At 46.0% G+C, this 27460-nt stretch overlaps 2 protein-coding genes across 10 annotated transcripts in view; one reads left to right on the forward strand and one right to left on the reverse strand.

Moving 5' to 3' along the window:
• Positions 1 to 1886: 1886 nt before the first annotated feature.
• Positions 1887 to 21921, reverse strand: SAP130 (Sin3A associated protein 130). Of its 5 annotated transcripts, none has more exons than XM_064666935.1 (21): positions 21809 to 21920; positions 21219 to 21335; positions 20136 to 20371; positions 19415 to 19573; positions 18319 to 18430; positions 16679 to 16803; positions 15748 to 15872; positions 15047 to 15197; positions 14755 to 14845; positions 14369 to 14473; positions 13198 to 13339; positions 12814 to 12935; positions 10136 to 10438; positions 8972 to 9146; positions 7612 to 7716; positions 6527 to 6888; positions 4987 to 5232; positions 4563 to 4688; positions 3735 to 3838; positions 2951 to 3064; positions 1887 to 2748 (listed from the first exon to the last, which is right to left on the reverse strand). In XM_064666935.1, exons 2-21 carry the CDS (start codon positions 21328 to 21330, stop codon positions 2590 to 2592), a joined length of 3174 nt encoding a protein of 1057 aa, XP_064523005.1. In that variant the 5' UTR covers positions 21331 to 21335; positions 21809 to 21920; the 3' UTR covers positions 1887 to 2589. The 5 variants fall into 5 exon arrangements, with proteins under 5 accessions (XP_064523005.1, XP_064523003.1, XP_064523004.1 ...); XM_064666933.1 differs by having other exon boundaries at positions 4987 to 5235; XM_064666934.1 differs by having other exon boundaries at positions 8972 to 9149.
• A 1399-nt stretch (positions 21922 to 23320) lies between these two features.
• The window catches only part of UGGT1 (UDP-glucose glycoprotein glucosyltransferase 1), a 43217-nt gene continuing 39077 nt past the window's right edge, over positions 23321 to 27460 (forward strand). For 2 of the 5 annotated variants that reach the window (XM_064666926.1, XM_064666927.1), the window contains exons 1-2: positions 23321 to 23447; positions 25810 to 25945. In XM_064666926.1, the coding sequence (XP_064522996.1) occupies positions 23336 to 23447; positions 25810 to 25945 (248 nt within the window). In that variant the 5' untranslated portion in view covers positions 23321 to 23335. Of the gene's footprint in view, positions 23448 to 23563; positions 23786 to 24444; positions 24609 to 25268; positions 25405 to 25809; positions 25946 to 27460 lie in introns of those variants that run through there. The other 3 variants (XM_064666928.1, XM_064666929.1, XM_064666931.1) reach the window with 3 other exon arrangements.

The following is a 27460-nucleotide window of genomic DNA, read 5'->3' on the forward strand; positions in this document are numbered from 1 at the left end:
CCCCAGGGGATAAAAACAGCCCCGGCCGGCGGGACGGCCTTACCGACGGTCATAGCCGGGCAGAAACCGCTTCTACGGCACGAGCCGTAAATGGCACAACCGCACCAGAGCTAAAATTTACTGTTTTTAGTATTTCCTGCACCTTTCTACATAGCACTGTAAAAAAGAACAAACGCAGAGACGTACTCACTCCATCAAGGGTTTTAGGACATCTGGTAGAAACACAGCTCTGTATCCATTCTAAGAGGAGAGAATCTCTGCCAGTGGGTCGGTCTGTGGGATGAGAGTTATTGTAATAAAAGATTCTGTGGCTGTTGGAGGTGTTCCTGGTGTTCAGCACCGGCTGGGATAGAGGAAACCACAGGGCTGCTTCCCAGTTACCTCCTGAGAACACAACCATAACACCTGAGCAAGCTGAAGAGCAGATTCCACTATACACTCGCTGCCCATTCAAACCCAAGAGACAAAGAAACTGGCTCAACTCTTTTAAGACTGTAAAATGGCATTTATGCATGCCACTCCTGGTCTAAGCTTAAGCAGTAAATAAGAGGCATGAAAACATGAGTTGGAGAAATCCAGATGAACATCACTGGATCTTACTGTCTCCTACAGAGTCACAAAATGGTCTGGGTTGGAAGGGACCTCAAAGCTCATCTCATTCCCCCCCCTGCCATGGGCAGGGACACCTTCCACTAGACCAGGTTGCTCCTGACCTGGAACACTATGGAATCTACATGATTTCCACAGCACTGGGGCAACTTTTTTGCAATTCTAAGGTTATGGAACAGCATCGTCCTTTTAGTCTAGACAGGAGCCTTGAATACCAGTTTAGGAAAACTAAGGTTGCAAAGAATCAGATAAGAATACCTACGAGAACTTTTAACTTTTAACTTTTGCGGTCCTTAAAAGAATCCTTTGCTCCCTTCCTCCGTAAATACCTCACACTTTGCTGGTAATGCCTTAGATTTAACCCAAAAGCCCTTTGTCAACATGTGAAACAATTCCCAACCCAACGGAAGTCCACTTAATAATCGTGAGTGACCTTCTTGCAGAGTCCTCAGGAACCTATGGGAGTGTTGGCACTGTGTTTTATTACCCTGACAACATCAAACAAATACCTGACCAGTTATATTCCTGAGGCACAAGAAATGCAAGGTGGGAGCAGCAGTTTGATTCCCACCTTTTCATGTCTTACCTCTCCTTTTAATTCCAACATACACATCCACACACTCCTTGCAGGCTTGTAAAACTGGAAGGGTATTTTGTTTTCTTTCTTCTAGCCAAGGGGAAAAAAAAATAAAAATCAGCAGTTACTGTAAATTTCCTAATACCAAAGTTACAATATCATTATACTAGAATTGTATCTTACAATGGAAGTGGTTTCATTTGAACAAGTAAAATCAAACTAATAAGAAAGACTGCCATCCAAAGCTGAAATAAATAGGGTTTGCATGTGTTAAGAACATAAGAACAGTGTGAATATGGACATTCTACTTACTTCTCTAGTTAAAAAAATCAGGAAATTAGAGGAATCAAATACTATTTTTTTAAAATCTAAGTTCTGAAAGAACTCTGTTCTGAATAAAGGCAGGATAATAGCCCTTTAACTGGATTAATGAAACTGAAGCTTCCTGCTCAGTAGACTAAAAATGATTTGGCAACCTTTCTAAAACATTAAGGTTAAATGCACAAGTGCATGGGGGATAATCCATATTTCATCTTTAGGAGCTGAACTGGGAACTGCTTTACCCCGCCCCTTGCAGCACAGGACACTGGCTGCTTCCCAACGTGCTCTTTATTCTTTCCATAGGCTTCTTCCAAGGCTTTGTTTTCGAGTTTGCAGGTTGAACAGTTTCACTTGTACAAAGGTACACAAACTGCTCACATACAAAAACCTCCAATTCCTTTATTCACGTTTTCAGGATGTATGTGGTACGTACAATTAACATTACACCAGCTACAGGAAGCCCCTCTGTTGCAGGAGGTACTTCAACACAAGTATCCCAGAGCACCAACACAGACACACACACAGACACTACAATATCACTTTGAAATGATTTCCCCCCACTTTTTTTTCCTTTTTTTTTTTTTTTTTTTAACTTGACAGCTAGGACTTCTGAGCTGTTGGAGATTCTTTGTGGCAGATCCCCTAGTGCAGTGGCACTGGTGTAAGAAGGCTGCTTCAGACACTGGAAGGTCAGAAGAACGGGAACTGAATGGGGTAACTGAAAGCGGTGTCATTCCCAATGCTCGGAAGCTTGGCTGCTGTCTGGGTCCATACCTGTATGTCAGCCTCCTGGTGTCCCCTGCAGAACATCCTGTCTTACAGGTGTGTCCATACTTGACACATCAGGAGGGTTAAACAAGTGGGACTGAAAAGAGTTTAAAAAGGGATGAGCCTGAGAGAAATCTTTGTTCATTATGACAAGATCAAGGACAATCTCTTCAGTCACCAGGCTTCACGTGTCCATCTGTTCCCTAAACTCACCCTTTTTATTCAGATGCTCTGCTTAAAAATAAACCCAAACTACAAAAAGGTTCAGCTCCATTCTGTACACGTTCTCCATTTCCAGAGTCATTAATCTGTCTTCAGACCTTCTCCTTTCGCTTTAATTTGGACACTTTCTTGACAGTTCCATTCTTGTTTAGAAGCTTCAAAACACGATCCTTGTGATCCAAGACCTTTAGCATGGAGTCTCGAGCCTCATTGATTTGATCCATCACGAGTTTACACCTCTGCATGTTCCCCTGAAAGGAAACACTCGTCATTAGCAGCAGAATGTCTGGTCTAAGCAATCCCTGTGCCTTTTCTTAATGCCTCTTGTAACTGATGACACAGGAAGGGAACCCACACGATTTTTTTAGACCAGCTTTAGCTTTTATTAATGGCAGTAGGATACTTTGTAATTGAGGGTGAAGCAGTTTTGGGTTGAGAGGCCACAGGACCTACCTGTATCAGTTCATTGATTCGATGCAAGTCGTCATCGGTCGCTGCCTTTTTCTTGGGAATGAGTCCCTCCTGCAGGGCAGTCAGTCTCTCATATACATCGTGCTCCAGGTTTGTCTAAAAGACATCAGTCCTTCATGAGAAGGGTCACTGCCAGGCTGGCAAATGCTCGCCCTCATTAACAAAGCTACACAGAGATGGTGATAATCCATTCCCCTCTCAGCTGCTCCTGTTTGTGATTCAGAAGATGGAGCCTCCGACAAAGCATGGCACTATCATTCCTACTCACATCCTAGCTACAGGATTTCTCCTTTTCTGAATAAACATGGATCCTAACCACAACGGCTTCCCCTACTTCTCACAATACTATTCCAGGAATGCAGAGGTTTTGGGGAGTTTGGTGCTAAAATGCAGAGCACCTACCTCACCCCCAACCTGAAACAGAAGCATCCAGGAATGTGGATCAGTGCTGCCTCCTCAGATCAGCCGCACCATCCCAAACAGACGCTTCTTCAGACCTGTGCATCAGCAGGAGGGAGTTGCCAGTTTTGATCATCTGTACAAAATACATCAGCTCTTATGTCTGGATCAAAACCAACACTCCAAGTTTCCAAGCCACTTATGCCACATTCCTGAGAAAGGGGAAAGCACATCCCACTCCCTTTGGGCACTACACACCAGCTCCTTTATGGTATCCCAGTGCACTGAGTTTGTAACAACATCCTCCTGTCTCACACAGCTCTGTGTTCCCCTGTGCTGTGGGAAGCTGGAAGCCCCATGTACCCACCAGCTGTAGTAGCTGCGCCGCACAGAGATGGACCTTCCACCCTTGTGCACGACAGGATACACCCTTCTGATTGGCAATCTCCTGCAGCATGGCCTTCTTCTCTTCTGTCACAGGAAACACAAGGATATAGTACTCAAATTTCAGGAGGTGGCCAGGCCTCTCTTCTCAAACAACATTAACCTAAGTCCTGCTCCCCCTACATCCTAATAAATGACAATAACCAATGTTTTGATTCAGATAGGAAAGTGACTTCCCATCTGCCACGCAGCTGACTGTTGCTCTCACTTACTAACAGGTTATGTGTATTTCCAGAAAGATTATATTATAACTCATTTTTTCCCATTTAAGGAATGTAGCGCTCAGCATTTTGAACACCCTGCCTTGAACAAGTAAAAGGCCATCTTGTACTACTTCTATTCCCTCAACATATTTACACAGTTCTGAAAAGCCAGTTTGCTTAAAAATTCCAAGATATTAGCTAAAAAGTCTGAAAGACAGTATCTGATCTCTATTTTCCTCATATTAGGAAAAAAAAGTCTTCTTAAAAGCCCATTTGTTAGTTGACAAGACTAGTTACACTAAACCTAGAAGATTTGTGATTAAATTAGCAAGTGTTAGGTAGTAAATGACAAAACTCAACTGCAGCCTATTGCCACAGTGGTATCTTTTATAAAGTGACATCTTTTATAAGGATCCCTTTCTTGAGCAAGTTTCCACCACTGTTCGTAACTAGATTCATCAATAACCACACCATTTTTTGTTTTACAAAACTATTGCTAATCCTGTGTATCCCCCTTCCCTTCCTTCCTGCTGTATCCCGAGGCTGACCTTTGACCCGGACATCGCTGTATCTCTGGAAGTGGTGGTAAGCAGCTTTCCAAGGGTTGCGATAATGCCGGAGCAGTGTGATAGGCGGCCTGGGACGCACAGGGACGTATCTTACGCCTTCCTCATCTGCAAAAGGATCCAGGGAGAATCACATTATCATCAGGGAGTAGTGAAAGCAGCAGGTCAGCATCCACAGGAGCTCCAGCAGCAGATCAGCAAGCTCTGCCTCATACAAAATGTATGTTGAGAAAGGTCATTTTCCCTGAACAGCACTATACAGAAAGTGCTGAGGAACAGATACTTGGATTCCCTATTACTCATATTTAGGAAGTGGAAGCATGACAGAGCACCTTCTCTTAGAAACAAACAGAAGAGAAAATACAGGCATCTGAATGAGAAAAAAAGGCATCAGAGATGACATTACCTATATACTCCTTTGGAGGAGACTTTCGCTTCTCCGCTTTCACCAGCAAACTTTTGGCAGTGGATTTCTCATCATCAGTGCTGTTTGTTTCCATCATGTCCCCTTCCTCTGTGGAGATGACATGCTGCTGCTTACGGGGTTTCTTCCTCGGCGAGGCACCGGGTGGCAAATCGCTTGGAGGCATGGAAAGGTTGTTGGCCAGCAGTGCCAGAGATGGAGACACAGTACTTGTAGTCAAAGGAGGGACTGCTGAAAGGAAGGAGAGAGAAGAACCCAAACCATCAGCAGTGTGAAGGTACCATATCGTTTGAACACTACCTCCAACAGTAGCTCCTGTTTCAGCACACTGTGAGGAGTGTGAAGTGTATGCACAGGCCAGATATTAACCAGCAGCAATTATTAGGACAAGCCTATAAGCTGAAGTCTTTAGTGTCTCATATACAAAGGCCTAAAGGATGAGAGCAGAGCCAATTGTCCCTCAGTTGGTTTATATTTGAGGCTTATGTTAGTTTACTGCTACAAAAAGGCATCCATGCTAGCATCTGTCTGTGTTGCAAGCAAGTCCCTTTCCTCTTGTGGTAGGAGAGTAGTATGGAATCAAAGCAGGATTGCAGCACTCTCCTTGCAGGAGTCTGCTTGTACTGCCAGGCCCTCAGCACCCATGAGCAGGTCACTGCACCAATCAACACATCTCTGGAGCTGGGCAGCAGCGAGGCAAGTAGTCTGAGGGGACACTCTCTGATATTTGGAGGGAAAACCTCCATCAGCTGGGACTAAGGCTGCAGCACAAAATTTCTGGGATGGGATCTCTCGACAACTTGGCATACCCACAATTGCCAGGAGGAGACAAAACCACTCCAAAGAGCTTAATGCTGTCTTGCCTGTGCTCCAGAGACATCTACAGCAAGGAGCTGCTTCCTCACAGGATAACATACAGCTTTCAGGAGAGCAATAAACCCAACAACTAAACCTGAACTCTGATACTCATGAACGTGGGATGCATTCCTACAATGTTGCCACTATATGGTGTCCAACGAGATCTGTAAGGATCTAGATTTTACTCCTCATGCCATCTGATAGCAGCTATGGCCAAGCTGGATAAGTAAGGCAATACTACGAATATTCTGAAAACTTCTAGAGAAAAATATGCACAGGAGGGCCCTGGGAAGTCCTACTTTGGTCACGAATTCTTCACATACAAGAAAGGCCATTGGAACTGAACAGTAGTTTTTGAGAGAAAACTGAATTAACTGAGCTGTTCCATAATATGTTGGTACCGCTGCTGAGCACATGTGTTTTAGGCAAGGAATTCACAGAGACTCTTAGGAGTTGGATCATTTGAACATGAACAAAGCAGCCACAATAATAAGAGATTTCATGGGAGATTAGGGAGAAGGCAAAGAAGTTTATGAGTAACAAGGCATATGGGAACCCTGGTGTTCTGTGCCAACACGGAAGAGATGTCATTTCATTTTCAGGATGGAAGTGTTGAAATCCTTCTAATTCCTCCAGTGTCTCAACAACAAAAGAAGCCACCTACCAGACACCGGTCTCATGATGTCCATGGGCTCCATTTCTTCTTTGATTTTGATCTCCGGTACCACAGGGCCCAGCACTGCTGACAGGGCACCGCTCATGGTGGAGGGAGGAGCCGGTGCTGCCACGATGGTGGTGGAGGTGGGCGGAGCGGCCGGAACAGCCCCTGGAATGGTGGACAGCGCTGCTGCAGGCTGCGAGGTGGGACTGGTTGCTGCAATGATGGTTGGAATGGCAGAGGGGGGCTGCTGGGAGGTCGGGGGCACTGCGATGGTGGGCTGCTCGCTGCCTTGGTTAGACACCGCCTCCATAGACACTGGGACTGGAGTGGCCATGGACACGTGAATTTCAGGCTTTGGCTTGCCACTGTAACACAGAAAAAAGCAAAACAAAGTGAAGTGAACTGTATCTTAGTCATGAACATCCAGCACAAAGTGAACAAGCCAAACTATAGTCAGACTATCCAGTTTTTCCTGCACCCACCTGGCTCAGTAAAGTGTTTCACAACAGAAGGCTTCATCTCAGTTACATTTCCTCCTCTGCTCCCTTTTTAATCTTTTGTATTTATTAATTAGAGATACTACTTTTTTTCCACTCACTGTGAGAAGCAAATCTCATGACTAATTCCAGGTAACTTCAAAACACTTGTAAAAGGATCAAAACAGTTTCACAATGCAGCCAAGAGGAACTTTTACCCAAAGTTGTACTGGCCCCATCCTCTGCAGGAGCTCCCACCATCCTTAACAGTTATAAAACAATTAATTTTAAAGCCAATGAATTCAACTGAAGCAGGGCAGAAGCTGCATTTACCTTTTGCCAGCATTAATTTCTAAGCACTACAGAATAAAAGTTTTGAGGCCTCTCCTCTTACAACGGTAGAGGGGTTTTGTTTGTTTCTGTGAAAGCTCATCACCACAGCTTTTAAAGGCCATTACCTCAGCTTCACAGCATTAATTCAAATTTGTTCAAACAAATTCAAAATAGTTTGCTTCCCAAAAGAAAAAAAAGCTCCCCGACAGGCAAAGAACACAACTCAAACAAATATAACGAAACTATTAGGACGCAGTTGGCTGTTTCCTGAAGTCTTACCCAGCAGGCCTCGGGGATCCAGATGTGCTTCGCATGGTGTTCTCCACACGTGTGCTGGCCACTTCAGGTGGCTGAGGGGGAATTAAGCTTTTCCGGACGGCCAGCCTGTAAGAGACAGACGGATCCATTACTCCCACCCCTCTGGTGTGAAGATAAATACCCCTGAGAGCAAAGGAATCAGCTCTCTCTTACACAAAACAGGACGGGAGTTACCGCTGTATCACTGCTCTCTGTCTTCAGTATAACCAATTTGCTACACAAAGGGTCTCATTTTATTTTTCAAATCAGGTATTATATTTTAAGATAAAAGATTAGTCGCTCTGGCCTAGTCTCACTCTGATTCAGGGCTTCTCCAAGAACAGCAGCTTTACTTTTATCCTGCCAGTCAGAGCACCTTGCTGGGACTGCCAGGCTCCAGCAGTGGACAAAGGGGTCTGGCCATGCCGCTGTCCGGCACTGCTGCTTCCAGACTGAGCAAATCATCTGGAGCTAAACAGTCCTCAGACAGGCACCTGCTCCCTTTAGCTGGACTAGACCGTGTCAGAGCCTGACTCCAGGACCTCAAGCCCCAAGTATGGATGTTAGGCAGCACAGGGCTGATTAAAGTATTTTAGAGGCTATTCAGTCTCCTATGGGACCAGAAGTCAAATTGTTGTCTAAAATAATCAACCTCTCAAATGGAAACGTTCTTCAGTGATCTACCTCTGCTTCTTTAATTTCTCTTATAGTTTTACAGCCTCCAGCTTCTCTGCCTTAAAAAGGGTTTCCACCTCAATAAAAAAATATGCAATTTTAGTCTCATAGGACACATCAGTTCCAAACGTTTTCCGTTGTTAGTTGAGACGAAATGCATTGTTAATTCTAAAGCTGTCTCTTGCCTCTTTATTCAGGCATTTAAAAATAGACAGGCAACATAAAATATTTTAAGAGTTTAAGTTACTCCCTCCCTTTTTCCTAATCAGATTTCACAGCAGGGTACTAATCCTATCCTTTCCACTCATCCACATATTCTTCCAAGAAAAGCACTGAAGACAAAGCACGGAATTCTAATTTTAGTAGATTATGAACTCTTTCTTTTTATTACACTAAGCAACAAAGCCTCAAATCCACTTTCCCTCAAAAGGTCACTTTCGAAAGCTAGGAGACAAACTGTCCTTCCCATTTTATTCCTGACAGTACAGAAAACTGTATCCTGCCCAGGGGGAGGAAAAGAAGTGTTTCACAGACCAGCAGGTTACTCACAACCACTGCTGACTGAACAGTATGCCAGAATTTTTCTTATCTCCACTGAAATGGTTCCATTTGGCCGGGCTGGATTGCACAGAAGTGTCATTCCCACGTCACCTTCAATTCTACTCACCCATCAGTGGCTGGTTTCTTGCGAAGGATGCTTGGGCGCGGGGAGGAGCCCTGGGCTGGAGCACTGGCACTGGCACTCTGGCTGTGGGTTTGCACAACTGTAGTCGCTGCAGTAGCCGTGTTGAATGTGTTGCTAATAGGATTGGCCACAATGGTGGCTCCATCTGCCAAGACTACTGCTGGGAAGGATGGACATGGACACAGCACAGAGGAGAATAGAGACAGAGAGGAGAAAGCAGCCTTTACTCAAGGAAATGTGATGACAAAGCAGGTGTTTGCAGACCATATGTTGTCCATGCTCCCTGAGTCCCTCAGTCTCTAACTGCAGTGCTTTCAGACTGTTTTGTAAGCAATATCTTTGCCACAAGCAATCTGATCACTGAACCTTCTGCAGGGAAGATGGAAACTACCTCCTGCCTAACAACTGCTGCTAGGGAAATAATCTTTTCCAGGAGACATGGAAAATGCAGAAATCACTAGGGAGATCACCAATACAACTGGGTCAACAGAATAATACTCCTAGTAGAGCCTACATGGCAACACATGCCACTTGCAAGTAAGCTCCATAAGCTGTATTCGAGTTCTGATCCCCTGCCAGAGCCTGTTTTCCAGCTAAGGGATGCAAAGTGTGTGGACAGCTGGGAAGTCACCACACAGTCTGCCAGCTGTGCAACAGCATATTCCCTTGGCTGCCATATCCCATTCCTTCAGTAAGTTGTCGGGGCTTCATCAGACCAATTATTTTTAATGAAAGATGGTTTCTCTCACAGCCCAAGATCAGGTTACCAACCACAGAAAATACCTGGCTGTATTCTGATTGTTCCTGGGATCTACCGCACAGCTGGAACAGTTTAGAGAACATTGCTCACTTGGAAGTTACTTATCCCACAAGGCCTTACTGAAGGGATTTGTTTAAGTTCAGGCACTACCAGTGTTTTCCACTGAAGTAACCCATCCAAGGCTACCCACACGCTCCACCCGGTGAGCTTTAGAAATAAATCAATTCAGAAATATTTGTGGGGAGAAGACACGCATGAATGTATTCAGCGTCCACCTCTGGAGCACGGGGACTGTAACAGGATCATCAGTCACAGCCAAAACGTGTGGGGCAGCAGCTCAGCTGCTCCTCCTCGGCCCCAGGCGAGGACTTGTCTGGTGCTCTTACCCGAGGTCTTGGTGTCGCCCTGTGGCTGCTGGGCCCCGATGGGTGCTGGCTGCAGCCCCTGCGCGCCCATGGGAGCGGCGGGGTGGAGTCCCTGTGTCCCGATCGGCGCTGGCTGGATGCCCTGGGCACTGATGGGAGCCGGCTGGATGCCCTGGGCACTGATGGGAGCCGGCTGGATGCCCTGGATGTGCCGGGCGTGGGACGCATCGACTGTCATCAGCTGCATGGGGTTGAGGTGAACAGTGGAGGCCACTCCAACGCCGGTCTGGGCTGTGATCGCCGAGTTGGGCGCCTGGGCTGAAACTGGGAGCAGCAACACAGGCACCTCATCACACCTACCCAGCAGGTCACCTCAGCTTCCTCTACCACCTGTCACTCAAATACTAACTTTCAAAGACTGTTTTTTGCTTTGAGAAATAAATTTGCCACCCTGCTTGTTGCTCTAGTAAATTTGAGAGCAGAGAGACCAGATTGTCTGCCAGAAGAATTAAACATCACCGGTGATTTTCATTCTGGTTTTTTTTTATTTCAAATTGCAACAAGAGAGAAAAGATCAAGCTTAATTCTGCTTTTAGTTAGATTCAAATTGCAGTCTCAGAAAGCTGTGCTTAGTTTTGCTCACTATCTTATTTTATAATACTTTCAAGTACTAACGCTTGGCATTTTCTCTGCTTAAAAAAATAAATGAAAAAAAATGAGAAGCCTAAGTAATTTCTTATTCTCTGAAGCTAACTCAACTCTGAAGTTGAGTACAACCTCATCTGGCTCAGAACAGGGCTCACAGTTACAGGCTGGATTCCACAGCTCAAGTAAACACAAAATATTTTAATGGCAGGGAAATGTTCCCAATGAAACACCTGCTCTAAGAAGTTCAATTAATTTGAATAAATTCACAGCTCTAAACAACGATGATTCCATCTTTCCAGATCACTATACAGCATCTTACAGTTCTCCCAGGTAGCACTTAACAACACTGTTGGACTATCTGAACTCCCTGGGTCTCCAGATTTCCAGTCTCTATAGAGCTGCACCAGGATTTCTGCAGCCGCACACAGAACGCAAGGGTGAGCTTGCCAACAATGGCCTTGCTTGTTAACAATGCAGAAAAAGCTGGTTTTGTCATTGACACAGAGTTTCCATCAAGTTCTTGTGCTGACAAGACATTCTAAAAACAGCTGTCAAAAACCTGAAATCTGCACCAGGTCCCTGAAAACGTCTCTGTATTAAGCATGGCATTTAATTCTTAGTGGAACACCTTACATGAAACACTGTTGCTGCAAAACTTTCTATCCAACAAAATCCTTTTGGGATACTATGTAAAACACAACCAGCATTTGGAAAGCCAAAGGCAACATTCTTCCTCCAAACTCTGCATTAAACTCTCCTTATCTCAGTGAGTCTCTTCTGTACTTTTACCTACGCCCTCACCTGGCTGTGCTCCTGGCATGTCCCTCCTCATACCCTGTATCCTCTGCTTTCAGTTGTCACCACCAGCTGCCATAATTAATACCTTCCACGGATGCTTCAAGTCAATTTAACAAGCAAAATGTCTCTGTTGATGATCTCCTGATGAAGAACCTACATCTGCTTTTCTAAATATTAGCATTAGCCTACAATCAGCTCAGTACACTGTGGAAACTGGAACTCCTGACCGTGTGCAATCATGTTCTGTCAGGGAAGGTTTAGACTGGATATTAGGAAAAAAATATTCACAGAAAGGCTTCTTCAGCCCTGGCACAGGCTGCTCAGGAAAGTGGTGGAGTCCCCATCCCTGGAGGGATTTAAAAGACATGTGGATGTGGCACTTGGGGACATGGGTTAGTGGTGGGCTTGGCAGTGCCGGGTAAATGGTCGGACTTGATGATCTTAAAAGGTCTTTCCCAACCTAAACAACTCCATGATTCTATACTTTCCCATTCAACAAATGGGCTTTGCCACCTCCAAGTCCTTCTGAATTCCCTCTACACTGCTCATAGGTAACATGCTGCCAGCAGACAGATATTCCATGAAAATCCAAATCATGCATGTTCCTACAGTCTGGATAATGGAAATTATCACATTAGAGAGAGACCTAAACCACTCAGTACGGTAAAAATGCTCCAGGTTTTGTCACAGAATGACATATGTTTGGGTTGACTACATGGGCTCACACTATGCATCATTTTTTGAGTGCAAATTACTGCAACAGTTCAAATACATTAATTGTTCCATTCTTCTAAACACAACACTAACACAAGTGTGCAATGCAGCTCATTTTTTCCCTTTTTGGTTCAGGTTTCTCTCTCAAACTGTACATTCATGTGAAAAGATATTAAAAGTGCTTGTCAGAACACCAGGGAATGAAAATGCATTGAAGAGCTGGCTTGGTTTGGAGGAGTTGAACTGTTTTGATTTGTAGAATCAAAACCTTTTACTTACAGAGATGCAAACTCCAGGATATCGAATGTTAAACTCCAAAGAAAACTGTTATTAACTGGATTTAGTAGGCTCTGAAGTAGTTCAATACCACTTTGCCCATGAGTTTTCCCCTTAGCCAGCAAGTCATCAGAGACAATTCTGTGACCAATTGTCACAGAATCAACCATAAAAGCCTTTTAGCTCCTTCTATCACTAAAGCTTATATATAAGCTAAAAGCTCAACAAAGCATCTGAGCCTGCTTGCCCCAAGTTGTTCTTACCTGGATACTGGCGGATGGTGGACACGGAGCTGGTGATGGGGGTGTAGGTGTGTGCAGTCAGAGGGTAGGCAGAGGGGGGGTATGTAGGTAAGAAATACTGGAACTGGACAGGTACCGACTGCCTACAGGCATCAAAGAGAGCAAGTGTTACACACACGAGTTCAACAGTTCACCTTCAACCCCTTCAGCCCACTCCCTGCATTTTGCAATCTCATCTGTCATAAGCTATCAAGTATCTCAACTACCATGACTGATTCAGAACTACCAAATCCCCCCCTCAGGTTTTTAGAACATTATTTCCAGCATATCAGGGCCCAGAAGAGCCACAGGGCACTCAAACCCTACTCACACACACTTTCACTGACAGAGCTGTTCTCTCCCCACCTGTTGTCATTCCTGGTTTCCATTGCTACTGGGTTTGGAGATGCCCGGTGGCTGGACAGAGGTATGAGGTTACTCCTCTCTGCTGTGTAATCAGACTGGATCCGGGGAGAAGTGTGAGTGATCTGCTGGGGAACCACTTTAGCTGCATAAAGACAAACAAGTAATCAATTAATTGTCAAAGGAGAAGTTGGTAAACACTGCAAAGGCAATATTAATTATCCTGTAAAAACAACCAGTACTAATCCCTTCCCTCTCAACCCAAAACAACCCACCCCCCCCCTCCAGATGATCTCCTATCCACAGTGATAAGTTTCCTCAACAGGCTGAAGGAAAAGGAGAAAAAAGCAATTCTCATCAATTTATACCAGAAAAGATGGATATTCTAAATATATATACAAATTATACTTGCTAACAAAGTCATTTCAGTGCTCAAATGAAGTTAATTTTCTTTAGGATCAGCCCAATCCTTTCTGCTCTCAAGAACTGAGTTATCCAAGTTTTGAAAGCAGAACTTCACAGAGATCAAGGCAGACAAGTATATGTGGACAGAGGACATGAAAAGAAAAACACTGATGTACAGAGATACGACATTCCCCCCAGGGAAATTTAGGATCAGAAAAGATATTACAAGAATCCAAAGGAACAAGGCGATCAGGGGGAAAACAGTGACGAACAAAAGGAAACTTATGCAGTTCTGTAGGAAACATCTCAGGCAGATTCCAAAATGCAGGCAAATAAAGTTCTCACCTTCACACCTTAGTACTTTACCTCTAAATGAACACACTAATCAAACTCAACTAGGCTACACCTAACACCTCAAGAAGCACTTGAGGAAGTAACTTACAAAATCAACTATGAAAGCCATATTCTATCACCAAGCAGTTACAACTTTCAGTAGATCCAGTGCAGGCTCAAAAATACCAAAAGGCCCAAGTTTGTCTAAGAATTCAACAGAGGAAGTAAGTGAGCTATTTCATTACATACTTCTCCTAGAACATCTACTTCTTGCTGGTATTAAAAGAACTAAAAGAGCAGACCAGATAATCAGTTTCTCCCAGGTTGAACTGATTTTCTTCCCCTCCTTAACTGCTAACATGCACAAACACTGCCAGCATAAACAGAAAAATGGAAGCATCAGCTACACACTCCTCTAAAAACTGAAGTCACTCACCAACTGGGATGTTTGAGGTCGTGACAGCTGTAGCATGGGAAGAATGCGAGGGCATTGTCATGGTAACAATGGTGCTTGTAGGCGCTTGGGTGTGAGATACAGAACCTGAAGGAAAAAAAAACTTAGTAAGAGATCTTTCTTTGGAGCCCTATCATGGCAGTGATGATCCAAATAAAGAGTGCAAAACCCCCAAAACCAGACAACCTCCCCAAAGAACCCAGTAATTTCTCTCCTGAAGCCTGCTCACACATTTCCAAATGCAGCCTTTACCATGAAGAAAGAATTGCTCAAAAATTATCAGGTTCCACATTCAAAGAGGAAAGCCAACAGAAAACCACAAAACCTACAGCCCACAATGCTCCCACAACAGCATTATGAACACTCACCAGCTGTGGTTGCTGAAGCAATGGTATTTGTTGCCAAAATAGGTGCCACAGTTGCTGCTGCCACTGGAGTACCAGTACTGAAAATGGTTTTCTAGGAAAAGAAAAGAAAACCTTACAGTTAAAAGACTACTACATTTAAAATCCATACCTAGTATGGAATTATGTTGCACTGACTGTAAATAACACGAATTTCTAACCTCATCCTCTTTTCCCCAATTTAATCTTAGCCCTCAAGCCATAAACAAAAGAGACATCTGAAGCAGCAAGAGGGTATTTCCTCCTTGCAGTTTACCTGAGCCATGGTGTGGAGCTGTGGCTTCTGAGTGCCTATGGCGGGGTGGGAGGGCAGCGTGATGCGCGTGGCCGTGTCCCGGGGCTGCGCCGGCCGCTGGATGCTGATGGCTGCAGAGGGAGGGTGCTGCTGGATGGACAGCGTGGGGCGGCTGCGGGGAAACACAAGTAATCATCAAGAAAAAAGGAAAGATAAAACACAGGGACACACATCAGGCCTCGGTCTCCTCCCTGTGAGAGCGACGCTGCTGTCAAGCGCATGGCAAAACAAGGTAAGTAATTTGATCCACACTGTTCTGTCCTCACCTGCCCAGCCAGGAGGGCAGCCTTATCATAACTCTTATCAGTTCATAAAGGGGATTTTATGTCAGGGATGCTTTTCAACATGCACGTGTCACTTTTCACTGTGTCTTCATAAAAAATACAGGCCAAATTAGCCACAAGTTCCTATAAAAGAAACTCTGCTGTCCAGGGAGCAGGACTTCAAAACTGATTCACTAAGTTCTTTCCTTCTCACAACACAGAACAACACCTCATGTTTATACTTACTTTTAGTCAAAGAAATGAAAGCATTTGCACTGTGCAAGCATTACTGCTTTGATATTATATCACCCCCCATCTAGAGGATTATCAGCTCTGGATGATTAACAAGCATTTCCCCTTGCTGCAGCCTCTGTCAAGGCAGAGCACTGTAGGTTTTACCTGAGGGTTGACTCTGTAGCATGTGCTGTTGTTGTGGTTATAACAGGGGACTGAGCTCTCGTGGCCGAGACAGTTGCCACCACTGCAGGAGGAATAGTGCTCGAAGTTGTCACAGGAGGACGAGACTATAAAAAAAAAAAAAAGAGTCAGAGAGAACATTCAGGAAGGAAATTCTGCTGTTCACAGAATAACTAGGAATTATTTGGTTAAAACTGGCTTTCCTATACCTTTGTCACTATGTTTTGGCATTCTGAGAAATGTACAGTCTTTCTGAATTGATCTGCAACCTCCTAAGCATATCTGTCCTGGTTTTTAACACATGTACGTCATAAGAGTCAGTAACCAACAAAGTTAACAAGAACAGATCTCTTAAAGGTCTTCAGGAAAAACCCCAAAGGTCAGTTCCCCTCAGAATGAAAAGAAATCCCGATCCAAGTACACACAGGAAGTCAAAAATGATTACATCGAGATCCTAACTGAAAGCACCAAGTGCAGATGTTTAACCCTCTATCCTAACACTAAACACTAGCATTGCTCTAGGGAGACAATAGCTACAATCTTCTCCTTATAAACATACATAAGCTGAAATATACAAAAGCATATTAAAATGAGATTTTTTAAATTCTACATCAATTCATATATTGAAGACTAAATGAACACCAACACACTGTACCAGATTTTTCAAACTTTAAAACTTCAGCATGTCTGAAATAAATTGTCTTCCCAGTTTCTCAGCACTTTGGAGACAAATAAAAATGCAATTTCTAGCACCAAGTCCATGAAGGAAAGAAAGAAAATAAACCTGGAAGAATGCTGAGAGTAGCCTCAGCCCAGAAAATAGGCAATTAGAGGTTATACACTACAGGTGCATGCTAGGAAGAGTTTAGAGCTGGCAGTCAATGATGTGCAGAGCTGCCTGGCTGCTACCTGCCTGGATTGGCTGGTGAATGATGTGCTGAACTGCTGGCTGAGCTGTGGCTGCATTTGGCAACTGGGAAGCTGGTCTCAGGACTGTAGTTACTTTGGAACTGGACATCACTGCAGCAGCTGCTGCACCTGGGGAACAAATCAAACGTGTTAAAATCCCGTGCACCCAACGGCTCCGTCATGACCGCAGACACTGGCTGGTACTTCAGTCCTAATTCCACAGGCACGTCAGCTCAGGGGATGTTGGTTTAAAAATAAGGTTCACACCACCACGTGGGAAGGGTAGATATTATTTTAAATTAATTGGCTTCAGTGGTACTTCTTATTCCCCTACAATATTGCAAATAGTATTGCAAATCCAAGGTTTCTTATTCCAAGCTATGGAAGTCAGTAGAAATAATTCAGCTTGATTACTGGGCTAATGTGTAAATAAGTCACCTGGTATCAGCAATGATCTCAATGCACCTGATGAAGTTCAGAAGACAAAAACACATACAATACAAAAAAAGCAAACCAAGAAGTCCCCACACAAAACAAAACAAGCAGCCACACCTCCCCCCCCAAAAAAAACCCCAAACTCCACATCAGTTAAACCTGCAATTAATTTGTCTACTGTTAGATGACTCCTGATCATTAAAAAAACCACTGTAGAAGGCAAACAGCCTTGCAATCAGTTGGTGGACTAGACTTCTCTACATGTCCCTAATTGAAATTATTACCTCAAAAGTTAATATTTAAGCCAAGAGAAAAAGAGCAGGAAAAAAAAGGAGAATGTGCACTAAGTGAGAGTCCAAGTGTGGCAACTGTCCCCCAAGAATGAAGTGAACAGCAACTGTCCCCCAAGAATGAAGTGAACAACACTATTTTGGCTACAAATAAAGCTGCACCGTCCTTCCACGTGCTCTAGTTAAAGGAGATAAAGTCTTTGTTCATGTCAATTTATTTTTCTTGAGTGACCAAATAACACTGAATATAAAAGGAAACAGAAATAACAAATGGTACTTGGAATTCAGATGAGTTTAAAGTTGAACTATAAACCTAACCCATAAGCTTTTGAAAGTAAAGCTGCAGTCAGAAATCAGATAGGCTGTATTGAGCACAGGGCTGCTTTAAGGGGCTGATCTCCTTACAAGCTGTAGCAAGCAAAATCCTGGGAGACAAGAGCCTATAGTTATCACCAGCATTTAACTCATGGCTAAATGCAAATGCATACAATATGATGTGTTAGCATGCACAAAAATGCATGAATGGTCCTGTGACAGGGGGGTAGGAGAACGTGCTTCACAACTGCCCAGCTGCCACTGCCATAGGTGAGCAAGGTTTGCCACCAAGAATGTACATGACATTTAGCAGGGCAGGGCAGTCTCTACCAGTGGATATTTTTTCTTGAAAGTGGTGATTGTTTTAACAGCACAGAACCAGATTAATAGCTGTGCTGGGATCTGGCAGCATTTTAAACACTGTCACACAGTCCTGCCCTAAATGGCTGAATGCAACATAATTCCTAAGAGGCCAGCAGTCACTTATTCATACTAGCAGCTCTAATAGCTGATGAATTAGCTGCATTAGCATCGAGGAGGATTTCAGAGGTGAGGGCCACAGGCACCAGCTGAGAGGCTGTGAACAGAAAGCAGGGATCTTTACCTCTGGGCAGGTGAGAAGCTCCAATGTGCAGCGGAGGCCCAGGAGCGCTGCTCCTGATGATGGACATCTGCACGTTGGTGGCCATGATATGATGCAAGTTACTGGGATGTCCCTACAGAGTTCAAGAGCAAAACAACAGTCAGCTGTGTTGACAAAAGTAATGGCCACAGCATTACCATATCTAAGCCTCAAAGACAGAAGAGAGATTTTGGAGAAATACTTGGCATACCAAGGTTGCATACATTACAAGTTGAGAAAGAGGCAGGTGTTTGTACAGGATAAAGTTACAGAGCCTGCTGACACTGGAAGATATAAATACTTAACTGTTTCACTGATGTTTTTATGGTTGGTACTTGGTGACAGTCACCCAGCAGTCACCCTAACCACCACAGAGATGGCTCTTCTGCCACTGGTGACAGTAAGGCAGTTACATACCACCCCTCCAATAAAGTTGAGAGAACGGTAGGAACCTGGCAAATGCTGCAACAAATTAATTCTATTTTCTTATAATTCTAGGCTTCCTAGGGATATTAACAAAGATAAAGCCACTGAAATTGCTGCATGTTCTTACCCAGACTAACTCAAATTCAACTAAAGGCATTTTACATCAAAACTCTGAGGCTTCAGGGGTTTAGCGATCAGTGTTCTGACAAACCAGTTTCAAATAAGAACACACTTCAAACTCATGAACTGTTTACTAGTCTCTTCTGATCTGCTCCCTGAAGAGCTGAAGAACATTGCAGTAATAAATTCCAGCAGTTTCTCTACAGTAGAAATTCTCCAAGTGACACTGACACAGCAGGAGCTTTTAAGGAAAGACTCAGCTTTTGGGCATGGCTCTGCCATCACAGCCTGGCTGTGCTACCTCAGTTGGATGATTACAACAAAGCAGCAGCTTTGTAAAGGGCTGGTGACAACTCAGGCTGAGGTTTAATGCTCCAAGCAGGACTGATCCAACAATCAGTGTCACTAAACAGGGAAACCTGCTTTCTTTACCTTCCCTCCTGCTGCAAAAAGCCCAAGTCAGTTGTACCAGTATTAGTATTGATCTGACCGTGCACTGAGATGGAAGAGAAGAGCCACCAAAGAAACAGACCTGTTGCCCACTGATTGTTGCCACAGGAATTGTTGGAGCCTGTGGTATGTTGCTTTCCATGGTCACAGTCACCTGCCCAGGGACCTTGGTGGGAGCTGAGAGAGTAGACGGTGGAGCGGGAGCGATGGGCCGGCTGGGCATGGTGGGCTTCAAGGGAGGCTACAGCAAATGGGAAGACAGAAACATTGGCAACTTCAAATGAAAGCTCTGTGTTGAAGCAGAAATCATTTTAGGGGGGGTCAAAGCCTGGAGAGAGAATTTATGCAAGTATGGATAAATATTTGGACAGGAAAGATACTGAACATTTAGTTATTCCAAAGAAGGAAAGGGACAAAGAAAGTACTTTTCTACTGGAAATATGCAGCTGCTAGTATACAGCATGAGTCCCCAGTGGAATCTGTCAGGGCTATGGTATTGCCCTACAGACACTGGGTATTAATAGTTAATTTGATATCTTGCAGAGAAAAGAGAAGATTTCAGAAACTGATTGAAATCACTGTTCTCTTAAGAGAGAAACAAAATACACCCCCCAAAAAAATAACGCTGAGATACCAACAAGTGTATCATGTGGGCCAGCCAAACCCACACAGCACTGCACAGTTAGTAGAGGCAAGCAAGGAAAGCTTCAGAAACAAAAGCACAGAAGGCTTTGGTGTAATTTATTTTTTCTCAACGCTAACTCATAATACAGGTTGGATTTCGTCCTCCTTTGAATCATTACCTTCATAAGTCCATCTGAAAAGGAAAGTGGCACAGCTGGAGTCAAATGAGCTGGTGGTGCTGTCACTGTCACAGGGGCACCAGACTGGACAGGGTGGTGCTGTGTCAGCATCTGGACCTGTGGATATGGCCGAACAACCACCGGCTCCTGCTTCTCCTCCCGAGGCTGGATGGAGCCCCCAGGGCCCATGTGCTCCCTGGGAGCAACTTCTGAGTCGCGACTGGATTCATCACTCGCTAGTGAAAACAAGGAAAAAGGTAAACACTTTTAACGAGTTCACCTTGGTCACCCACTAGGTCAGAGATGACATGTCAGAAATGTCTAAATTACAGAAAGTCACCCTTACAATGAAACCTATTCCAATGAGGAAAACCCTGGGAACTCTGGCACGGATTCTGCCTGTTCCCCTCAGAACTGATGGGCCTGGCAGTGCTGGGCAACACAGGGTCAACTCTGAGAAGTCCATTTAAACACCTTCTTTAAACAAAGATTGACTAACTTTGCTTTCAAGTGAAAAATATTTAATTATCTAAGTAACTGCTATTAAGTCCCACATCAAACAGTTAGCATGAAAAACTCTTCATTTAATGCCATATATATTGGAATAACAAGCTACAAAACAAGTATGAACTCTGCTGAAAACAAAGCTGCTCTCCCCTCAGCCACCTCTGGTGGCCTGCTGAAAACCTGTCACTGTGGCAGGGACAGAGGAGCTGGAATCAGAGTTCCGACCCCATTTCCAGCTACATGAGATGTTCCCATGTACACTCATCACTTATTCTAAGAACACATAGTGGACAAGACAAGGTGCAGCCGAGCAAAGACACCTGGCATCAAAGGTTCAACCCTGCCCGAACGACGATTTCAAAGGCTCAACCCTGCCCGAACGGCGCTTTCCAGAGTCGGCAGCTAAACTGCTTCTCACGCTGTTCTCCCCACGCGTGACCGCGGCAGCTTTCGGGCCGGCCGCCACCACCCACGGGGCCGCCCCGCTCCTCCCGCCCGAGGGGAAAAAGGGAAGGGGACGCCGGGATTGCTCCCTGCCCCTGGAGCCGAGAGCTGCGGGGCCCAGATCGCGCTTACCTGTGGCGGCTGGGGCGATGATCCCGGCGGAGCCGCTGGTGGGGATGGGCGGCGGTGCTGGTCCCAGGGCGGCGGGCGGCGCGCCCGAGCGGGGGAACTGCTGGGAGCTCATGTCACCTGCGGGAAAGGTGGCCGTTACGGCGGGACACGCACGGCCCGGCCCCGCCACCACGGCCCCGCCGCCCCGCCCGCCTCCCCAGGCGCGGCCCCGCCCGCCCCGGCGCGCCCGCGCGGGCGGGGTCGCGCGGCGCCGGGCCAATGGCGGCGGGGCGGCGCTGGCCAATGAGCGCCCGCCGTCCCCGCCCCGCCCCGCCGCCGTGAGGGGCCGCAGGGCCCGGATGTGCCCAGCAACGCGACGGCCCCGCCGCCCCAGCCCGGCCCGGCAGTGCTCTGCCCTGCTGCAGTCCCTTCCCGCCTCCCGCCCCGCGCGGCCTCACTCCGCCCCGCTCCGCTCCACTCGCCCCGCAGCGCTTCCGCCAGCTGCAGGCTCACTCCCCTCCCCAACGCCGCCGCGCACTGAAGCGGCGGCCGCCGCCCCCCCTTGAAGTCCTTCTCCGGAGCTGCTCGCGACACCCGCAGCGGGGCGGTACCTGTGCCCAGGGCGCTGCCGTGCGCCGGTCGCCCCGCGGCACCGCCGCCGCTGCCGAGCTCCGAAGGCCGCTTCCGCCGCCGCAGCTGCCTGCGCCCGATTGGCCCGGGTCGGCCCCGCCCACCACGAGTTTACGCTTCTCATTGGCTGCCGCGTCCGCCCCGAGGGTCACCGGGAAGTGTAGTCCGCGCTCACGTTCTGGTGGGCACAGATCTCGCGAGACGCGGGAGGGGCGGTGCCGCGCCCGGGCGCGCTATTGGCCGCACGGCGCGAGGTTTCCGAGGAAACGCGGGGTGGGCGGGGCCGAATGCTGACCGCGCCCCCGGCCCCCGCCCCGCGCCCGGCCCGCTCCCCGCGTCCCGCGTCCCGCACCCCGGCCTTGCCGGCTGGACAGGCCCTGGCCCTGTCTGCGGGCGACAGTTTTGCTGCTGAGCTCAGGGCGAGGAGACTTGGTAAATAAACCGATGGCATCAATGAATTCCTGACCCCAACAGCCCTGTTGTGCCTGGCATAGCTGTTTGCTATGCACTGGGGCAAAGAGGAAAAAATAAATAAATAAACCCAAAACCCACAAACCTTGGTAATCACATCACAACCCAGAGACACCAGCAGTGCAGGTTTGGTTACACACAGCTCAGAACACCACTATTTTTCATGACATTGTTCTCATGTCTTGGAGCTCGGAGATGAAGTCAGACAACATCTGTCACTTTCAGAGTTTCAGTGTTTTAAAATGAAAACAGAAGGAAAACCTTTGAAATTACAGGACCACGTGTAAGTAATCCCTAGCTCAGCTTTACAAACTTTTCGTGTTTGTGTTGTGAACAGCCTTGAAAAGAGCTGCTGAGGAAGCCCTGGCATGGGCGATCGTTTGCTTCGGAAGGATACCACTCTCCAGGATGACCGTCAACCAGCCAGCTGTCCTGTGGCTCAGCTCCTGGGACACTCCTTTACCCTTGCCCAAGTTACTTTGCCTGTTTGGACTGCCGGCTTTATTCTGGCTCTACACGTCTTGCCTGAGATCCCAGTTCTGCTGCCCCATCCCTGTGACTCAGGAAGCCCACAGTGACACTACAGAGCGCTCAGAGGACGCGGCAGGGACAGCTGGGCACAGAGCACACAGAGAACGGCAAGGTGGAGGTGGCTTCTTCGGACTGCAAGAGGGACAGCTCAGAGGGAGCTCTGAGAGAGAGCTGTGAAAAGTACAGAGAAGATAAATGAAGAACAACTGGGTTTTAATCTGCCATATGCTTCTTTTAGTTCACACTGTAAATGAACGAGCAAGCGAAAGAAGCAGCTCTTTGTATACACAGCGTCCTTTCAGCAGCGCAGGCTGCCGACTGCTAATGGACGCGCTGAAGGCGGAAACGCGGGTCCCACCTTTGCCTCCGGCGTTACCTCTTCAAACCGAGACTGCACCGGAGCCCTGGAGAAGGCCCCGTGGTCACCACGGCCGTTCCCCGGGGCCGGGGCTGTTCAGCCCGCCCGCGGCAGCGGCTCTCTGAGGGGAAGGCGCAGAGCCCCCGCCATGGCCCCGGCCCGGCCCCGCCGCCACTGCGGCGCCGCGGCGCCTGTGGCCCGGCCGCGGCAGCGGAAGCGGAAGAGGTGGCAGCCGGGAGGGAGCGGCGGCCGCGGGGCAGGTGCGGTTACCGGGCGGCCCGCGGGGGCCGGGAGGGAGCGGCGGCGGGGAGGGCCCGGGGCCGCGCCCCTCGGGGCGCCGGGCGGGGCTCGGGGCCGGCGGGGCCCGGCGGGGCTCGGTCGGTCGGCGGGCGCACGGGTGTAGCGGGACCGGGGAGCGGCGGAGGCCGCGCTCGCCGTTCATTCCCCGCACCGTTAAGGACCTGACGGCCCGAGTTTAAGGCGTGTTTTGAGCCCTCGGCGGCTCGGAGCTGCCGGGCGTCTGTTCAGCGCTGCAGGGAGAGCCCGCTGGACGCCGACCTCCAGCTGGAACAAGGGGTTTCTACTCGTGGGCTAACCAGTTAATCGCCATATTTTAGTTTTGGTGTCCATAGCACGGCAACACGAGCACTTTACAGGACGTGCTCACGGAGCGGTCTGGGCTCTCAGCGATCGCTGTTACCAGGCATCTTTGCCGCTGGCTGACCTGACAGAGCATGGCAGAGAGCGCTGCCTGCGGCTCTGGGGTGATTTATTTCTGTCCCGGCTGCCCAAGTTCCCAGAAGTATTTTAAACTGAGTAATTGGAAGAAAAACAAAGGAGGAAAAATATTTACAAACTAGATGTGAAAACTCCACTTTGCAGCATTGTAATTCAGGCTGGGATTTGCTTTGTCACCCGGCACAGAGCACAGCTGGATCTCCTCGTGTCACACGGTTCATTCCCGTGCCTCTTACCTCTTTTTTCATGATGTACTTTTCTTCGAGATTTTGGTCTTTCCTTTGTTTTATGGCTGTCATTATCCAAGGCTGTTATTAACTTCTAATGTGCAGGTTTTCAGTTGGCTGAACAGGTGTCAGGAGACAAATGTGTACTTTGCTTTCTTTCCTATTTCATACAGAAAAAGGCTTTTATTACAGTCTTTCCCAGAATGGGAAAGAAGGCACTAGAGAGCAGCACAGGAGTTTTAGTTGTGAGAATACAGTTCAGTCTATTCATTTGTGTGTTTATGATTTGCAGTGAATAAGAAGGACCCGACTCTGGGAGGAACTGCAAACTGTGGGTTTTTTGTTGCACTTGGCGGAAGCCGAGGTTTCACTCCACAAATATTGGCTGAACTTCCCCTCTGCACACAGGGAGTGATGGCTTTGACCATTCCGTGATGCCATCTGCCTCATTCCCAGGTGTGGCATAAAGCAAACGTTGAGTGCAGCTGAGCAAGCTGCTCTTTGGATATCACAGCAGGCATTTCTGGTTTAATCCTGAGAAAAAGAACAATGGCTGAGTGATTGCTGGGGAATGTAAATTTTTAAAGGGAACAGGATTCAGTTTTTTTGTCTGTGTATATGTACAGGTAGAGCTTAGAGCTACAGATATATAACACTGTTTTTTACATTGAAATCATCGTGAAAAAGAAGCATGAGTTAGATCCTGGCAGGTTGGTGGGTGTGATATACCTGGGTTTGGTGTGGGATGCTTTTTCACTTGCAGGGGGAAAATGGAAAATGAGTTATCCAGAAAAATAACAATGAAGAAACAAGAGAGTATCTGAGTGCATATTGAGTGTGTAGAAAATATAGTCTAGTCAGAGAGGGGGAAAAAATGTGAAGTTTTGGAGACTAATGCAAAACCAACAGGAGAATTCAGGTCTTCTGTAAGTGTAAGAGTTGTGGGCAAGGAAATTCCACTCAGCTGTGTTCTGCTGTACAGCTCAGAGTACACAAAGGCATGAAAGTACCCATGAAGGACACTTCATGGTCTTTTCTTTTTTTTTCTTTTTGTCTTATTTCTTGCAGTAAGATGTATCATTTGAGTCTGTTTTCATTATTTCATTCATTTTTCAGCTTCTAAAATTGGTGGTGCTTAGTGCATCCAGGAAATGCTTGTTTCTTCATTCCCCAGAGAAGCAGTCCACTGTGCCCAGCAGAACCTAAAGGGCTGACTGGGGAACCTCATCCTTGCCTGCTTTATCTGACACTGGTTAGTACCTGGCTGCTGCAAATGCAAGGTGTGACTTTACCTCCCATGAAATGAATGGTGGGTTGGTTTTTCACTCAGTTTGAAGTACCCCCTCCTAAAGTAAGTGGTATGTAGGTGTCCCAGAGCTGAAACAAGTTTATTTGAAAGTATAAACACAGAGGAAGCTGGAATTGATTTAGATTTAATTGCAGCTCAGGAGTCAGATTATAAATTCCTTGCCTCTCTTTAAGTTTTCACAGTATTTCTGATTTTGTAAGCCCAGGTGAGATGATGATCATCTCATTGGTGTATTGCATTAAATGGGCCACTGAAGCTTAAAATGTCCTAATATATTTGGATATGTGAGATTTTGTATTTATAAAAAGAGACAATGCCAAACTAACTTTTTTTCATCATCATTTTCAGGCTTCTATAAAATGGGAATACTTATTGCAGTTCTTGGAATCTGCTTCAGCTCTTCCCTTGTAAAAGGAGATTCTAAAGCTGTGACAACATCTCTGACTACAAAGTGGTCTTCAACTCCTTTACTCCTTGAAACAAGGTAGGTACATTGTGATTTTTTTGTTGACAAATCAGATTATGCTTATAGGATAAAATAATGTGTTCTCTTTGTTATGTGGCACTTTGGATTCTGGTCATCACTAACTCATTGTTAGTAATAACAGTTGAACATGATCACTGTTCATGGGAGATGGGAGGAGATTTTAAAGCAGATGGTAATAGTTCTTTTTGCATGGTAAATTCTTTCATTGTGCATCAGAACAAACATTAATAACCATAAACAATTACATTGTATTTTTTTGCTTTATGAAGTTTTACTCAAGGCACTGATTGAGAGGTTTAGCATGATCTTGTAAGATTCCATAGCAAAAGGTATTTTACTTCAGCATTGATTGTAGGTTTTGATATGTGCTGCTGCTTGTGTATGTTTAGCTCAGTAAAGCTAGAGTTTAACTTTGTTCATGTGAGATGTGATTAAAGTCAACTGCTTTGGTAAGAGTTGTACAAGTCACCCTGGGGAGATTTCTTCTACAGTACTAAAGATTTTTTTTTTCCCCCTAAAGATGCTATGAAAAAAAAAAGCAAAATGCTGTCTTTTCACTGCCAGTCTGCTTAGCACTTTTGAAGTCCCCATAATTTCATTTTTTTATATTTTAGTTTGGAGATGTCAATGCAAAATAGGACTTTTTTTGTTTGAGTGTGTGTGTGTGTGCTTAATTTTGTGTCACTTAAGGGTGTTGCCAAATATGGAATGCTGTCTGTGTTACTGTAGATTGCTTCACATGACAGTAATTGGGCATCACTGGGTTTCCTTCATATGGGCAGGGCTTGGGGTCAGAGGACCAGTGTGTCCTAGGTGAAATTACTTTTCTGTAACCTTCTTTGTTGAAGCTTAAGACTGAAAGTTCCTTAAGCAGTAAAATGAAAAGCACAGGTGTTAATGCCAGGATTTAAATATCCTCACACCATGAGATATTTGTTGGGGAAAAGCTCACCCTAAGAGAGTGTGAAATAGTAAGTGAAAAATCAAAATATTATGCCAAAGGCACATTTGCATACAATATCCATTGAATACAATATCCATTGTATTCAAAGACTTGGGATAGGTAGGATTGTTCACCTGGGATGAACTGCAGCATGATGCAGCACTGCAGTGTAAAATCATTGCTGCTGTTCAGTGTACTTAGCCCAGCACTGCAATTTGTTACCCAGGTGTTAAAGCAGCACTTGCCACCTTGGGGCAGAACACACAGGTCATTGTGGCAGTGAGTGGGCTCCAAACCTTCTGTTACAGCATCAAGCGTGTTACATGTTTAGATGTGATACAGTATTTGTTGTTAGCAACCTTTAGAGAATTAATTTTACTATCTAACATTGTATACCTACCTCATCACAAAGCTGAGACTTCTCCTTCTGCTGATTTATGAAGAAACAAACAAGAAATCCCAGCAAAGGTGATAGTTCCAGTAATCTACAGTTTGTTACAGCAAAATAATCAAAAATGAATATTTCTCATAAAAGAGAGCTAGCAAAGAAATCCATTAGAGAGGAGAGG

This window comes from Pseudopipra pipra, chromosome 10 (genome assembly GCF_036250125.1).
Source record: "Pseudopipra pipra isolate bDixPip1 chromosome 10, bDixPip1.hap1, whole genome shotgun sequence".
NCBI lineage: Eukaryota > Metazoa > Chordata > Aves > Passeriformes > Pipridae > Pseudopipra > Pseudopipra pipra.